The sequence below is a fragment of the Daldinia caldariorum genome, assembly GCF_022478825.1.
Source record: "Daldinia caldariorum strain CBS 122874 unplaced genomic scaffold F4812scaffold_34, whole genome shotgun sequence".
Taxonomy (NCBI): Eukaryota; Fungi; Ascomycota; class Sordariomycetes; order Xylariales; family Hypoxylaceae; genus Daldinia; species Daldinia caldariorum.
Genome location: NW_025953070.1, coordinates 68,759 through 84,695, shown reverse-complemented (window position 1 = coordinate 84,695; position 15,937 = coordinate 68,759). Strand labels below are relative to the sequence as shown.

At 46.7% G+C, this 15,937-nt stretch overlaps 5 protein-coding genes across 5 annotated transcripts; 3 read left to right on the top strand and 2 right to left on the bottom strand.

The window, feature by feature from the left end:
• Positions 1-1,526: 1,526 nt before the first annotated feature.
• Positions 1,527-3,351, bottom strand: F4812DRAFT_448650 (NAD(P)-binding protein). The gene is made up of 3 exons (XM_047935879.1): positions 2,810-3,351; positions 2,291-2,748; positions 1,527-2,235 (listed from the first exon to the last, which is right to left on the bottom strand). Exons 1-3 carry the CDS (start codon positions 3,206-3,208, stop codon positions 2,118-2,120), a joined length of 975 nt encoding a protein of 324 aa, XP_047785266.1. The 5' UTR covers positions 3,209-3,351; the 3' UTR covers positions 1,527-2,117.
• A 402-nt stretch (positions 3,352-3,753) lies between these two features.
• Positions 3,754-6,241, top strand: F4812DRAFT_448648 (fungal-specific transcription factor domain-containing protein). The gene is made up of 4 exons (XM_047935878.1): positions 3,754-3,937; positions 4,006-4,305; positions 4,382-5,004; positions 5,074-6,241. Exons 1-4 carry the CDS (start codon positions 3,866-3,868, stop codon positions 6,134-6,136), a joined length of 2,058 nt encoding a protein of 685 aa, XP_047785265.1. The 5' UTR covers positions 3,754-3,865; the 3' UTR covers positions 6,137-6,241.
• A 1,640-nt stretch (positions 6,242-7,881) lies between these two features.
• F4812DRAFT_448646 (cytochrome P450) lies at positions 7,882-10,360 on the top strand. Its single transcript, XM_047935877.1, has 2 exons — positions 7,882-9,441; positions 9,510-10,360. Exons 1-2 carry the CDS (start codon positions 8,377-8,379, stop codon positions 10,200-10,202), a joined length of 1,758 nt encoding a protein of 585 aa, XP_047785264.1. The 5' UTR covers positions 7,882-8,376; the 3' UTR covers positions 10,203-10,360.
• Positions 10,361-10,644: 284 nt separating this feature from the next.
• Positions 10,645-13,003, bottom strand: F4812DRAFT_469671 (cytochrome P450; the record flags this gene model as incomplete). Its single annotated transcript, XM_047938895.1, has 7 exons — positions 10,645-11,144; positions 11,201-11,314; positions 11,387-11,547; positions 11,613-11,723; positions 11,784-12,149; positions 12,206-12,738; positions 12,796-13,003. The coding sequence occupies 7 exons, from the start codon at positions 13,001-13,003 to the stop codon at positions 11,099-11,101; spliced, it is 1,539 nt and encodes a 512-aa protein (XP_047785263.1). The 3' UTR covers positions 10,645-11,098.
• A 598-nt stretch (positions 13,004-13,601) lies between these two features.
• Positions 13,602-15,721, top strand: F4812DRAFT_294384 (oxidase/Diels-Alderase). The gene is made up of 4 exons (XM_047931174.1): positions 13,602-14,108; positions 14,162-14,646; positions 14,709-15,251; positions 15,317-15,721. Exons 1-4 carry the CDS (start codon positions 13,849-13,851, stop codon positions 15,580-15,582), a joined length of 1,554 nt encoding a protein of 517 aa, XP_047785262.1. The 5' UTR covers positions 13,602-13,848; the 3' UTR covers positions 15,583-15,721.
• Positions 15,722-15,937: the final 216 nt, after the last annotated feature.

Here is a 15,937-nt window from a genome sequence, read left to right as displayed (position 1 = left end):
GCCCCCCCCCCCCCCCCCCCCCCCCCCCCCCCCCCCCCCCCCCCCCCCCCCCCCACGCCATGTTATTTGACTTGGGCCGCGAAGATTTCTAGAAGCTATAGGTCTTTCCATCTTAGCTAACCAGTAAGATAAGCAGCGTTCCTACTGAGATACCTCTCCTATAGCATTAGCCCCAGAATTAGGAGTTATTGATCTTATTACTCATCAGATCCTGAAATGGTTCACGATATCCGCTTGGATTCGAAGCCAAGTCTTCCTTCGACACCTTCAAGGTTGAGTAAGGATGACAAGCCGCTTCGAACGTCCCTGAGCCGAACAATTCAACACCTGACCTTAGCATCACATTTTTCCCGCGGGCCGCAACCGATACCGCCGTCGGCACAGTTGGTTGCGCCTCTATCCCCATAGCTGATCACAGCCTGTAAGACTTTAATATATACCTCACAAGATCTTATCTTCGTCTCTGGAGGTCAGTAGCGCTCGTGTGCATTTCTTTATACGCTGTTACACGAATTCTTACAGTCTCTATACTTTTGGCTCTGACATCGTTATAGCAGTAGAGGATTGAGGTCGAAATTGTTATTAGAAGATCGTTGATGCCATGAGAAGATGCGGACCATAACATCGACACAGAAAGCTGGACGTCATACTTATTACTGAAGATAATATAATAAACTTCGCGTAGTTACACAAGGCAGGTACACTTACATATGGGAACATTACCTAGATAAGCCCTAGGTACCTAGGTACCTAGCTCGAGGTACGTTAGGTAGTTTGTAAGACTTCAACTTTTGCATATGAAGAAAATAGCTTAAAATATCACTATATCCTATATAATGTTACTTGCCCATTCATCCACATATTTTAATAAGGCTTCCCTAATGACTTACACTGCACCTGATATTCAACTTTTATGGTTTGAATAAGACATGGAAAGCTACCTACCAGCCTACCTACCACCTATATTACCCAAGTCGTCACCTTATGCATCGACAACACACAGGCATATTACTTAATAATAGGTAACAATAGAATTTATTCAATTGAATATTTTATGAAAGTTTCCGTCATTTCTTAGCATTCCTTGGCATAGGTAGATCATGTAACGGTCAAGATAGTTTACTCTAAACTGCGAAACGTGCGTCTTGGCACTGAGATAATGAACATACCTAGGTACTGAGGGGAAAGGATAGCGCTCGAGATTAAAATGAAAATGATCCTAATAGAATTAGGTATAGAGCTTACAACGGCGGGCCCCCGGCCGCTTATGCTTACCTCTTAACGTGCTTAGGTACCTAGGTGCCTAAGCAAATGTGCACTGTAAACAGGGGTATTTTCGGCAAAAGTCCAGTTTCTATCTCAGCCACTCAGAATTAAAGTAACCGCCATGAATCCATGATACCAAGTTTTGGTTGTTGGTCTAGAATCCTTGGTACGGATCTGAGACAAGCTTAATAACAAAGTACCTTGAGCACGTTTTCAAGTTACATTTCTAGCGAATAACACTTTCAGGTAAATTTCTCACGAATTAATAGGCATCCTTCATAAAAAACGATGGATGAATTATGTGTCAGAGAGACTGTAGGTAATGGCAATTGTGCTAATAAGAAATATACTTTTGGTACCGCGGTTGTATCTCGCATCATGTTACTTAGGCAGCTTGCGTTTAGAATATTTGTATATTTTCTATTTTCTTGTGTCCACCCATTTCAGCGTTGGCCCATTTGCATGATATAGGTACGTAACAATAGTAGGACCTCTTAGTTGGCATCGGAGAGTAAACTCAAAATTCCAGCCAATCAATTGACTCAACATACTATGTATTAAAAGGACCAAGAATAGAAGCTTTTAACGCCCCGCCCCGATTGATTAGACGTACATCGAAACTTTGTGCAACGTGTTTATATTGGTATTATAGCTTCAAGAATCAAAAGGTGATATTATTGGTGAATCTACAAAAGGTAATAGATAAGAAAATTAAACTACCTCGCTAGGTACCTAGATATCAAACTTGAAACAATTGGTCCGGATACTCCTCCCAGTTACCTACCTCGCTTGCTAAAGGTATGAGCGATATGCAGAATGTTTAATGTGACACAAACTCTTCGATATTCAGACTAGACGTGAGCAAGTAGGTCGACGCCAGGTGCTTCCTCTTTTAGTAGCTGAATGGTCTCGTTCCAGATCTTTGTCTGCGCGCTCCGTCCGGCCGGCGAAAGGACAAAAGAAGAGGGACTATAATATATTCGGTTAGCCTTTCTCGTTCCGTAAATATGCCGAAGAACCTTACCTCTTAACGCTCTGCTCGCTGAGATATGCTCCGTGGCCATCTTTGGCGTGCTGCGTTGCGGCATCCGTCAGGCAGTGTCCTCCTTGAGCCGATGTCCAACCGATCAGATTAGCGAAGGACGACCCGCTAGAATCCGTACGGTGCAAGGTGCTCTGGCAAAATCCCGGGTTGACGGCATCGATTATAACGTCAGAGGCCGCAGTCTTGGAGCTCAACTCGCGCATCCATAGCACATTTAACAGCTTGGTCGCGTTGTACCGGTCCATGCCCTTTCCGAACGTCTCCGGCTTATCCATAGTGGCTAGCGTGTCAGGACCCTTAATCTCCTTGAGCTTTACCCAGAAGTGGTTTTCTGAGCTGACAATAGTCAAGCGCGATGGCGAGCCCGTTGCCGCGGCGGTTCTCTTTAGAGGCCCGAGAAGTAGAAGGGATAGGAGAGCGGTTCCCAAGTGGTTAACCTAATATGCCAATTTGAGGTTAGACTCGCGCGGGCCATCAGTTTCAAGGATTGCTCCATACCTGGACGTTTAGCTCGTGGCCCGTTTTCGACTTGACGTACTCCATGCTCTTCACGCCGGCGTTGAGGATAGCGACGTCTAACCTATCCAGGCTTGTGGCCTGGTCGGCGAAGTTTTTAATGCTCTCGAAAGACTCCTGGTCAATAGCCCATACTTGAACGTCTATCTGAGGGTTAATGGCGAGAAGCGTCTTCTTCGCTTCTTCTCCCTTGGCTACGCTACGAACTCCGAGGATGATTCGAGCCAAGCCGTGAGAAGTAAGCTCTTTGGCGGCCTCGAAACCGAGGCCCGCATTTCCGCCCGTGACTAGAGCCGTCTTGCCACTAAGATTCAGGCTCTCAGGCAGCGGCTTGGGCTTGAAGGTAAACTGCCGATACAGAAATCCAGGAAAGGTGCCCATGGTTGCGAAACTTAGCGAGCTTACAAAGTAATAAAGGTGTGGTATGCCTTCAAGCTAAGCTATGAGGCGATTCGAGAACCTGTACTAGGACTTCTTTGTTGGTAAGACGGAAGGGGGAAAGACGTTGGAGGTAAGATTGGGGGGAATGGGAAAGGGGGGAGCTTAAATGATCGAGGACGAATATGAGCACATAAAAATGTGAACGAATTATGCATACTATACATATGTCGACTTTTCATGCTTTTCTGTCATTGGTTGAACCTCTTCAGCGCTAGTATCTCATAAACGTCCAAAGTGCAGTGCCGCATGACAGCATTAGTTCCTTAAAATAACAGGCCAACTAAAATGAGAGGCTTGATTAACGGCATCTTTAGTAAACTCCCGTAGCTCACTGTTTCAGCAGGATCGTCCCGAAAACTCGCTTGCGTCTATAAGCTAATATGAATCTGTATATGCATAAAAGGACGTGATATCGATAGAAGGGGTATCTACATGCGCATGTTTCTTATAGCTTACAATGCCAACTATATACATACCTGCCTATACTTTGATTTAAGATCTTTTTTACGTAGCTCGTGCTGATCTTTTTTTTTTTTTAAAAAAAAAAAAGGAAAATATAAAAAAATCGCCAATCTCTATCTCCATTACTCCATCACCATGATACCAGCCCCAAAGCGTAAACAGCGTGTCGTGTCATCCTGCATTCCGTGCTATTTGAAAAAGCAGAAGGTAACAGCTACACCTCTGTCTCTTTGTTATCATCTCATGTAGAATTATATAGATATTAATCAAGACAGTGCAATCGGCAATACCCCTGCAATCACTGCACCAGGCGTCGACGACCAGAAGAATGCACCTACATATCCAACCCTCGTCTAAGTCCCTCCCGGCAGATGAGTGTGAGTTCCGGGACGGCACAAGATAATGTAGCACCGTCTGGCCAGAGATTGTTAGAGGCGCCGCCGGTAGAGTCTAATCAGCTGTCGGTACTCTTGCCGGAGAGGGAGAAGACCGAAAACAACCAGCAAGCTTCTCTCGCAGATCTTTTTGGATATTTCGACGACAGTGACTCCAACACTCTCGGGTTATTACGTCAGGTTGGTTTCTTCTTTCGATTATTTACCCCTTTTCATCGTTTCTTTTCGAAAACCTGAAGAAACTAAACCGGAGTAGTTGAAAGTCGAAGAGACGAGACCTTGGCAATCGAATTATTCAAATTTGACTGGGGAGCTTTTGGATGCCGCTCAACATGAGATGGCAAAGATTCCAGCAAGGCCGATTCTGGACTTTCTCCTCCAATATTTCATACACGAGGTTAACTGGATGAATCAGCTCGTGCATCCACCAAGCTTCTTAGCCGAATATGAGGACTGGTGGACGAGGAGACCCATAACCAGATTGCTAGACGTGGAATTTGCCGTTCTAGTCTTGCGTATTAGCGCGTACTGCTCGCAGTTCCTTCCTTCGCCATCTCACACGGCTGATATGATTCGCGGCGTCTCTTTGACTGAGATACGATCTCAATGCAATCGGATAGCACAGGTGCTAGAGAAGATATGCGCACAGGCAGACACGACGGGCTCCTTAATTCGAGTGCAGCACCTTTGTTTTGCCGCTCTCAACCAGCAGTGCGAAGGTAATATCAAGCTCTCGTGGGCGACGTTCGGCTCTGCTATCGGGGTTGCTCAGATGATTGGAATTCATAGAGAACCTACCGGGACTGCTTCGCAAGTGATGGATGAATTCGAGCGTGAGATGAGGCGGCGGATATTTTGCAATCTTTATATTTGGGACGCGTGAGTATCTTCTGGAACAGAATCTCTGACACTCTCAAAATCACAACAATGCTGACCGTTGACTGATAGGCGCCTATCAAGCTCTCTCGAGCGCCTTCCGTTCCTTTCTGACGGGTTTTGTACCACGAGCTTACCAAAGGTACATCAGATCCAGGATCTCGAAAAGAGTGGCGCTCCGGAGGCGTTTATGGAGCGGATCTTACAAGCCCGATTGGCACGATTTTGGAACGACTTTATCGGTACTAGAAATAGCTCGGTATCATACGACCCCAGCGCCGCAGAGGAGCGTTACGAAAGATTTTGCGCTGAGTTTATCACGAATATTCCCGCCCCGTTTGCTTTGGACCCGAATAAGGAATGGGATATGGGCATTCCGAATTTAGGACGACAGCGGCAACTCTTTCACGTTGCAATATACAATTCCGTCTGCAACAATTTTAAACCGCTGCTTGGCCTAGAGCCGAGCCAGATCGCCGATCTTCCTAAATATAAGCAGGCAATTCTTCAACATCAGAGGAGGAGTTTAACAAGAGCAGCACTAAATATGCTCGACGCTATCACGACACTTCATTGGTTATTAGGTGCCACGCATACGCGCTTATTCGACATAATTTTCCATACGTTCGAAGCGGCAGTCCTCCTCTCTTGTCTCTGCTTAGTCGGCGGACCCGACCACAGCGAAGATGGGGAGTCAGGTACGCAAATAGGCATGGACGACGACGGGCCGGGATTTCCTGCTTTCTTCCGCCTAGTTGATCCCCTGGCAACTCGACCTCTGGATATCAGCCAAGCTAGGTGTGTTGAAGCTATACGGGAAGCGCACGGTCGATTACAGATGCTAGCAGATCTCAACGCGATGGCGGAAGCTGGGGCTAGGACTCTAGGAAAACTTCTAGAACGTATAGGAGAGTGTAGCACGCCAGATGATGATACCTTAGGCACCCCGTCATCTTCATCCGTGACGCACGTCATAACGGCAAGCAGTGGTCCGATGATGGGAAAGTTTGAGATGCCGCACGCGGATATGGATCTGATGAGCGATGACATGAATTGGTCATCAATCATAGGGATTTCTGAGGCTGATTTTAATTTATCGCTAAGCAATGTCGATATGGGGATTGACCACTTTTAATTGTATACTATTCTACCTAGAAGCTAGACTATCTGACTTTAGACTCTAAAATAGAGGGTTAGATAACAAGTGATACGACAATTATATCTTTGATTCACAACATCTTATTACCTCCTCTTCATCGATTATTCTGTGCCGATAGTTAACTCCGTATAATGCTGATTCTCACTCGTGTTAAGCTTAGATACCTAACCTACCTACCTAAGGTATATTAGGTACCGATGCGTGTAGGTAAGCACGTTTGATCAATACGACGAAAATAGAAAAAAACCTGATTGATTTATTAAACGTGGGACTACTCTCGCGTGGCATTTACCTTAGTTAACGAATCTCAAAATCCTATAATGCTACCTACCTCAGTACCTATAAGGCAATGCCTAGGTTGTGGATTTACGTATTCTTTCCTAATTAGGTAATAGTTATCCCGATAAGTGTACGTAGAAAAACCCCCGCTTTGTAAATATCTCGATTGATCGAATGGAACTGCTGGATGAATTCGTTTCGGGTAAAGTGTTCCCATTTGACGTGAGCTTACTAAGTTATCTTTTCTCCCTCTTCCTCCGTGAGCTTCGCATTCGCGTAGGTTATCCACGCGGTGGTCCTCTTTTGTGGTGTCCCAGAATGACTTATCAGGCGTTTACCTCGACATCACCCTCACCCCCGCATGCTAATGTTCTAGGATATGTGGATACACGTGGAAAGACACTGGCTTGTACCCACTGTTCAAGGTTATGCCAAGCAAGCGCTAGCAAGCTGGGGTCCCATGTAAACCGTAAATTCCATGAGATCGTTAGGGCTTGCAGGTTCCTGCAGGAGCCGCATTACGAGTTCGCCCCATCTTACATTCAGCTTGGACATATGGGCCAATAGGATGCTTACTCCGCACAACTGTCAGCGCCAAAATATGCCTGCTTACATACACTGCGCCCTGCAGATAACAACGTAGATACGAGCTCTTAGTCATTTCATAGTGCGTTTGTGGCCCGTTCCAGAACACAGCTTATCCAGGCACTGCTAACGTAAGGGTCCCACCCGATTCCGAAAGTCGGAATCGCATTGTACATGGAGCTTGCATTACATATACCTACCTTGCATGCAGCATGCTTAGACACAAAATACCGACCAATACCTACCTACCTAGGTATGATTACATATTATATGTACCTTAGGTACGTACATACGGTATGTACGCGCATCATGTCCTACGTAAGAGGTACCTCGGGTACCTACTATGAATAAAAGGCTACCTATAAGTAGTTATGTATGACGAGATTAGGCAAAGCGGTTTGGTACAGATCGAGTGCCGCAAAGATTCCCACCCGCATCCAACCTTGGAACTTAGAATCCGCCGGTTTCAACCTGTAATTGACCTTGGACGTTGCCGGAGAAACTCCCAGTTTCCGGGCAAGGCTACGAAAGAGGCACAGAAGCCGGTGGATTTTATAGAAGGAACCGCGCGGCAGACACTTAGGATGACTAGGACAATAAGATCAACAGGGACAGGCCTCCATACGTGAGCGCAAGTCATAACTTATAGGAATCGTGATACGTGATGTGCATTTAATATGCAAAAATGATCCTGATTTTGCTATTCTTTTCAGCCTCATTTCGATCCTATCATGTAACTGATCATGTAAATAGCTACCTAACGTAGAAACTTCGGGATGTTGTGCTTAGTAGTGTGGTAAGTTTCGTATGATGAGAGGTACTTAGGTAATCTAACCCTTCGTCCAAGGGGCTTCTCTGCCATGTTAGGGGTTCTAGACGAATCCCCACACTCCCACACGGTTAAAACGGACAACGGTCATGTCCTTGGCGAGCGCCGGCCACGTGCATACAACTCCCAGAGGTGAATCCTACGAGCATATAAGTAATAATTCTGGCCATCCTACAACGTCATATTTTAGCGTCTAGGTCCCTAGTTGTCATCCTTCATCCCAATGCCTTGTAATTTTCGGCCGAACAGTTCGGTCCGTTGAGTCTCTGAATCTAGAATCGTATCACTAGGATCTTACGATCAGGCCTTTGTTAGAAGAGATTCCAGGAAAACTTGGATATCAAAGTACTTGAAATGATAGCTTGTAGCTCCCTGTCGCATCTTGTTCATATGCTTGCCTAGTATTCTATATTCTTGCAATTCTGAAGAATTGGGCTCGTGCGAAGTTGTTTCTATTTCGCCTCACGATTCACCTTTCTTTTCTTCTCATACTGATTATTTCTCTCTTTGGCGTTAATCCACCATGTTGTCTCAGGCCCGTGGTGTGTTAGAGATTTTCTCTAACGTTCACCTTTCACCAGCTATCGGGTTTCTTCTCGCTGGTGCTGCTGTGCTCCTATATGGATTCTACCGTAGGCTTCTTCCCAAGCCTATTCCCGGGATTCCGTATAATCCCGAGGCTACACGGTCCATTTTTGGTGACGCACCCAGTATGTTACGAGAGACAGTAAAGACTGGCGAGTTTATGGCGTGGATGCGAAAGCAGTCGGAAAATTTGAACGCGCCGCTTTGCCAGGTATTTTTACGCCCGTTGTCGAACCCCACCCTCGTTCTAGCAGACTGGAGGGAAGCGCAGGATGTCCTGATGAAACGGAAGGACTTTGATCGGTCGAGCTTCACAAGAGACCTGATGGCCCCGATCGCTCATCATCATATCCGTATGAGTACTGGCAGCGAGTGGAAAGACGCTCGCAAGCTTACCCAAGATTTGATGATTCCGGCATTTCTGCACAAAGTCGCCGCCCCTGCCATATACTCCAAGGTTCTAGACTTCCTGCATCTTTGGGAAGTTAAGGAAAGCTTGTCGGAGGGTCGGCCATTCCATGCACAGACGGATATCTACCATACCATCCTAGACTCCGTTTGTGCTTTCTCGTTTGGGGCCAGCTTCGAATACTCAGCTGTGCGTCCGCAGTCAGATCTTCTCGAGAGTCTAACGCCGGAGCAGATTTCGGCTCTGAAGGGTGGCATTGATGATCCCGTTCGTTTTCCCGAAGCTGCCCTCCACGAAAACCTTGAGGTCAGCTTAACTGCCGGACATGTCCTTGAAAAGCTCATGAACTCTGCTGTTCCCAAACTTACCTTGTGGTGGGAGAATATGCGGCCTTCGTTCAGGAAGACTCTCGCTGCTAAGGATCGATTTGTTATGGGTCAAATCCAGAAATCCGTGGAAAAGATGAATACTCACGGCACCGCTGACGACTCCTGGGTACGTTCGGCTGTTGACCACATGATTCTGCGCGAGACAGTTCTGGCCGAAAAGAGCGGCCGAGAGCCTCAATTTTTCAGTCCTGGCATGAGCGACGAGGTAAGAATAATTAGTAAATTCTCTCAAAAGTTTTGGCGCTTACACCTGCTTACGATTATGTGAAACAGGTCATCTTTAACGTAGTCGGAGGCCACGAGACCACCGCTAACACTTTGGTATGGGGCTTAAAATTCCTAACAGACAATCCTACGGCGCAGTCGACTCTCCGCGCCGCACTTCATGCTGCTCACCCTGTGGCTCTGGCGGAGAAGCGTTTACCCACCTTAGATGAGATTACTCACACTACCATACCATATCTGGATGCCACTATGGATGAGATGTTACGTCTTAGTGCCATGCCCATAACCAGAGAAGCAACTTGCGACACAGAACTACTCGGACACCATATACCTAAAGGAACCGTTGTTCTTCTATTGTCCAACGGGCCGAGCTTCCTCTCGCCGTCGTTCGACATACCTGAAAGCAAACGGAGCAAGACCTCACAAGCAACAAGAGTAAGGCAGTGGAACGAAGCTGAAGATATGCGCGCGTATCATCCTGAGCGCTGGTTAGTAAAAGGCGAAGACGGCGAGGTCAGGTTTGACGCCACCGCCGGGCCGCAGCTAGCTTTTGGTCTCGGCCAGCGAGGATGCTCGGGTCGCCGGCTTGCATACACAAAGATGAGGATCGTCCTTACTCTGATGCTTTGGGAGTTCGAGCTGCTTCCGGTACCACCTTCATTATCAAGCTATGCTGCTAAGGATGGGCTTGCGCATACACCTCGGCAGTGCTTCATTCGTCTAGGAAGGGTTAAGTATTGAACCCTTCTATCTAACTCTACAGGAAAGGATAGAATCTGATGTTCGTTCTTGGCGTAAGGTGGGGAGGGGGTTAGACCGCGTTGATGTGTCGTAACAAATATATTTTATATTCTCGCATTACCTTTAGTAATATTGAACACGTCCCTTTGAATATGCCATTTCATCCTACCATGATCTTCATGTGAATGTTGTGTGCTGTTAGAAAGGTAGGTACCTAGGTAGGTAACTTCAGCGACGTGTAATTACTTTACTAATATTTGCAAACTAAATATTATTCAGAATCTGATGTTACTTGAGAGAATCACATAGTTCTAATGGTTTTCCCCAATAGACAAAAAGAAGTTAATAAACAAGCCACCACATAAACAACCTCGTATGGGTTTGTTCATTTGATCAAGTCTAGAAGCATATTTGCATAGAAGTCGGATTCCTCTTACCACTTTTGCGGCGTGCGAACTTCGGAATGTCTCGAGTAAGAAAGTTAAGCGTAGTTTACCCAAACATCGATTACCCGCCCTTTAATAATTTCGATATTTTCAGAGCAAACTCTCCAGTGGTAGGGCGACTGTAGAGTAGGAGGTAGGTACCCAAGGTCAGCCCTGTACGAGAGATTTTCTCTCTCCTGTCAACGGCCATTTAATATAAACTTGTTGTAGCTCGTTCACTCCAGTAACTATTGACACGAAAACGTTCATACGAAGTCTCCTCTCTCTATCAACCCAGTTGGAATTCATATATACTGGATAGTACGCTGCCTATAGACCCCCTACTTTTCCCCATCGATTCATACCTAGTTGATAGTACAACCGCTCTATGCCTGCCTAGGTAGGTACCTAACCTATTCTAGGTACTCCTGTATCGACTGAATTCTCCTAACCCGTCAATGGAAGCTCACACTAAGTTAGCTTCTTTTCTACAGTAGCGTAGAACTTGTTTTTATAACTGTATTTTATCATAGTCAGAAATAGATTTGTATCGAGTGGGGATGGATGACGCACGCTACGAGAATTAAATCCTTCCACTCCATGTCTTTGTCAGTCGTGTTGTACGGTGTAATCTGGAAACGTCGGAAGATGTTTCCGAAAACAACCCACATCTCGCACCAAGCTAGCCTATATTTCTTGTTAGCATTGATATACACGCGCGGAAGAATCCGAAGAGGTAGCGTAATGCAGGTATCTTACTCTCTGCCTAGACACTGCCGAGCCCCCTTATTAAAGGTAGCCAGATATCTGTCGAGCCTGGCAACGTCGTCGGTGAGCCACCGCTCGGGGATGAATTCGTCGGGTTTGTCCCAGACATCTGGGTGACGGTTTAGAATGTAAGGGGACATTTGGATGTTAACCTGATACGCGCGCATGACGCAAGTTAGAAAATATGCCGGATCGCACACATTACTTGCTCACTTACACCAGGCTTCAAGTAATTGCCGTAAAGCCGATAGCCTTCTTGTGGTACTGTCCTGGGAAGGCGTCCTGGTAGAGGGCACCCAGCTCTCAGTATCTCCTTAATGGTGGCAGTCTATCGAATGTATGCATTAGAAGTCGTACTCGACAAGCGAAAAGATGGCAGACTTCTTACCAGATAAGGCAATTTCCTAACACGTTCATAGGTAATATCTTCTTCGAGTGATGGGAATTCCTCTGTAAGCTCACGGAAAATCCGGTTATAGATAGCAGGTCTAGTGTAAACTTGGTAAAGGCCGTAAATTATGGCAGTTGAAGTGGTGTCATTCCCCGCAGTCAGGAGCATGACGAGTTCGTCGTTTAGCTCTTCCAGATTCGGGGCTTGATGATCCTTGGCGGAGTTTGGATCCATAAGCATATCTATCACAGCCGATCGCTCGCCGTAGCTCTTTTGCAGCTGACGAGCCGCACTGCTCAATTGACTTCCTGCCTGGTGTGGATTGAAAGTCTCTAGATATCTCCCAGTAATATTAAGACAGGCCTACATAGGTATATAGTCAGAATAGCTAGAAGTTTAGGGAAAGATCGGATGCTTACACGCTTGAAGCTAAATAAGGGCATAGGGAAAAGGACGAATGAGGTCATAGATGCGGCTTTGAGCGCGATAGATGAAATTGTCGGAAACGCAGTTCCTACCCAGCCTATTTTAAAACCTGCTTCGAGGTATTCCGTAAGCTGGTTGCGAAAGTTGGGTTCCGTAACACAGCCTAACTCCTGACCGAGGACGATCTTGGAGATAATGTCCATAGTGAATGCTTTTGCGGCGGCGGTGATGCATATCGGCGACTTTCTATCCGCCACCTCCTCAAACCTCTTTATCAATTGCTTGGTCTTCGTCAAAATCGCGGGAGCCAGTTCTTGTACCCTAGACCCTGATAAGGCCGGCGCCAGAACCTTTCTTCGAACCCGATGCTTGGCCGGGTTCGTCTCTCCGATCAGAGTGCCAGGAAACGAGATATTTAGATAGAAGTGAGGGTCTTTGGTGAAACTCGAGTTGGTTCTTACTAGATCTTGATACACTTCTGGATCGCTAATGTGCAGAGTGTTCACACCAACTCGAATTACAGGCCCTAAGCATGTGCATAAGCTCGTGGCTTGCGATAATCAAACCGGGGCATTTTACTCACCGTAGCGCTTATGAAGCCTATCGATCTCAAACAGCAGCTCGCCATTTCGATAATAATTCCAATAAAATTCCCACCATGAATCCGATACGGCAGCGACTTTAGATCCCGGATATTTCGACAGGGGGTGGAAGTATATCCTGTATATCGCCTGAAATACCCACACACATACTAGTGCCGAAAGAGAAAGAAGCAAGGCCCTGTCTATCATGTTGAAAATGGCTGCTCGAGCGGAAAGAAAATATGATCGAGCGGAAGTTGAGATTTACAAGACCATGCTTCCCGCGTAGATTTGCTATTTCATTCATATATCTTCATAGACTATCTCAGGCCTCAAGTCCGTAATCCTCCTGCACCTCAAAGTCTTACGACCCGATTAACATGTCAGCTCTGAGGTGGAGTATGAGCTCCACAAACTTCGGTCCATGTTTATAGTCGGCCGATAAATTTCGGTCGGTAGGCGTCCGGATGTAATATAGGATCCAGGCTGTTCATATAAGCTCAGCCTCATTAGCTGAAGGATCAGCCGTTGACAGTAAGCCAATCGAACGCCTGGGCTCATTTCAGCTGATTTTGGCGTGTTTCGTTAGCTGTGAACGCAAAATTCGAGATTTTTACCAAAGCTGGAGTGAGTTCTAAAAAAAAAGAACCACGCTAAGGATCCATGCGTACGTACCTAGAGGTAGTCTCTATGACTATTGTCCTTGCTCGTGTGGGAACGGAAATGCCCGCCGCAAAAGCTAGGTAGCTATTGTCGCGAGGCTCGTATGATCCGGGTCCAAGGGAGCGAGAGAGAGCACTACCGTTGTTGCGCGATGCCTGAGGTATTCTCTTCCGTCCATCCTGGGAGTCGTAATTTCGGGGCCATGATGATAGCAATTTTAGAAGAAGCCGTATAAGTATTGAACGTCGCCGTAACACAGGTTGTTAATTTGGAAGAAGAAAAGCATAGAGTTTGGGTTTTCCTCAGTCTCTTTCTTCGTACTATCTTCCCTCGTTTTCTTCCATACAGTCTATCGTTTCTTCCCTTATTGTTTCTCTTCGCATAATTTCGCCATGCACGTTTCTTGGTTTCCTCTGTTGGGTTTAACCCTTGTTCCATCAGTACTGGCGGCTCCTAGTACGGCAGCGGTTGATAACTTCTTACGGTCCATCGACCTAGACCCAAGCGAGGTGCCTACGAGTTATAAGACCAAAACTGGTATCGATTTCACTTGCGCCATCCTCTCCTTCGTCAGTAGCGAGAATGAGGACGATTCTCAATATGTTGCTCGTTCAAGCAGCGATGTCTACACTCAACAGGCCCAAGCTCATTGGTAAGAACGCAACAGACACTATATTCTTATTGTTGCTTATACATAGTCATCAGGTCGCCAACGGCATGGAAATCGCCATCTTGCATCTTCTCGCCTGACAACATCGACGATCTAGGACGTGCTGTTCTCATTGCTGGATTCTCAAACACTACCTTTGCCGTCCGCAGCGGTGGCCACTCGCCCCTTTCCGGATGGGCTAGTATTGATAACAGCCTCTTGATTTCTATGACTAAGATTGACGATTTGGATTATGATGAGGATAGCCAAACTCAGCGATCTGGGATGGGTAACCGTTGGGGCGCTGTCTATGAGAATCTTGTTCCTTACGGACGCATCGTGGTCGGAGGCCGTCTAAACGTGGTCGGGCTTGGCCTCGCCACGGGGGGCGGCCTATCTCACTTCTCGAACCAGTGGGGATGGGTTGGTCAGAACGTTGTAGCGTACGAGATCATGCTTTCCAACGGCACCCACGTCAAGGCCACTGCCACCCAGAACTCGGACCTATACTATGCTGCCAAGGCCGGATCCAACAACTTTGGTAAGCTCGCGAAATATCCTGTCCTCCCAGTATCTTATACTAATAAAGCGTGCTCCCTGCAGGTATCGTCACTCACATCACTCAGCGGACTTACCCCATGGGTAAAGTCTGGGGTGGTCTCGTACAATTCCCCGGTAACTCCTCCAAGCAATTCATGGCTGCCATGGCCGAGTACCAGGCCAAGGGACAGCTTGACACCAAGTCAGCCATTCTACCTTACGTTGGCATTAACAACGACAGCATCATCGCTACTTTTGTATACTTGGACGGTGTTGTCCGCCCCGACGCGTTCAAACCCTTCTTTCAATTACCCATCCTCGCGGACTACACGCAGGTCTTCGATAACTTCTACGAGTTTGCCAATATTGATATCCCTTACGCGGTACCGAGGTGGACTTACGCTGCCACGACTCTGGCATTTGACAGCAACAGCAGCGAAACCTACCAGGGGTTGATTGACGTATTCTCTCAATTCAAGTCGCGCATCCAGAAGATTCCTGGTGGCTCCCTCGCTCCTATGATTCAGCCGGTATCCAAGAGCATGATCGACAAGTCGCGAGCCCTTGGAGACGACCCCATGAATGTGGAGGCTAAGGCACAGCTCTGTAAGTATTAACCAGATTTGACGATTATCACCCGCCTATGCACCGAAGCTGACTGTATGTATCAGGGATTGGTATCAACATTGGTTGGCTGTCAGAGAAGGACGACGCAGCTATCTATCAGATCCTTCAAGACAGCTTGGCGGCAGTAGAGAGCTACACCAAGGCTCGCAACGCTTACCTACCTTTTGTCTTCCTAAACGATGCTTGGGCCGGACAGAAGCCCTTCGTGAGCTACGGGCAGCAGTCCCTCAACAAGCTTAAGACTGCCAGTAAGAAGTATGACAAGAGTCAGATGTTCCAGCGCCTAGTCGTGGGCGGGTTTAAGCTATAATCGGTAGCGAATGTGTACTCGATCATCACTTCTAGATAACGATTTTCTATCGATTCTACTGTCGGGATATACATGCAGGTAAAGTTATCTTGCGTAACTTTGTAAAGTAGCTAGGTATATAGACGGAAAAGGATCACGTCGAGTGTCGGGCGTTGCAAGGTATTCGATTCGTCACGATTAGATGTTTTAGTAATATGAACATTCTTACTCCGATTTCCCAGGCTGCGAGAGTAATCCCTCACTAAACCCGGTGTTTGATCTAGCTATAACGGGTCTAGCTACCTATTTTCTCCTCGACGGCGATCTACTGCGGGGTGAATGCTACGGTATTTATTCGCTGGCTTGGAATCTAAAA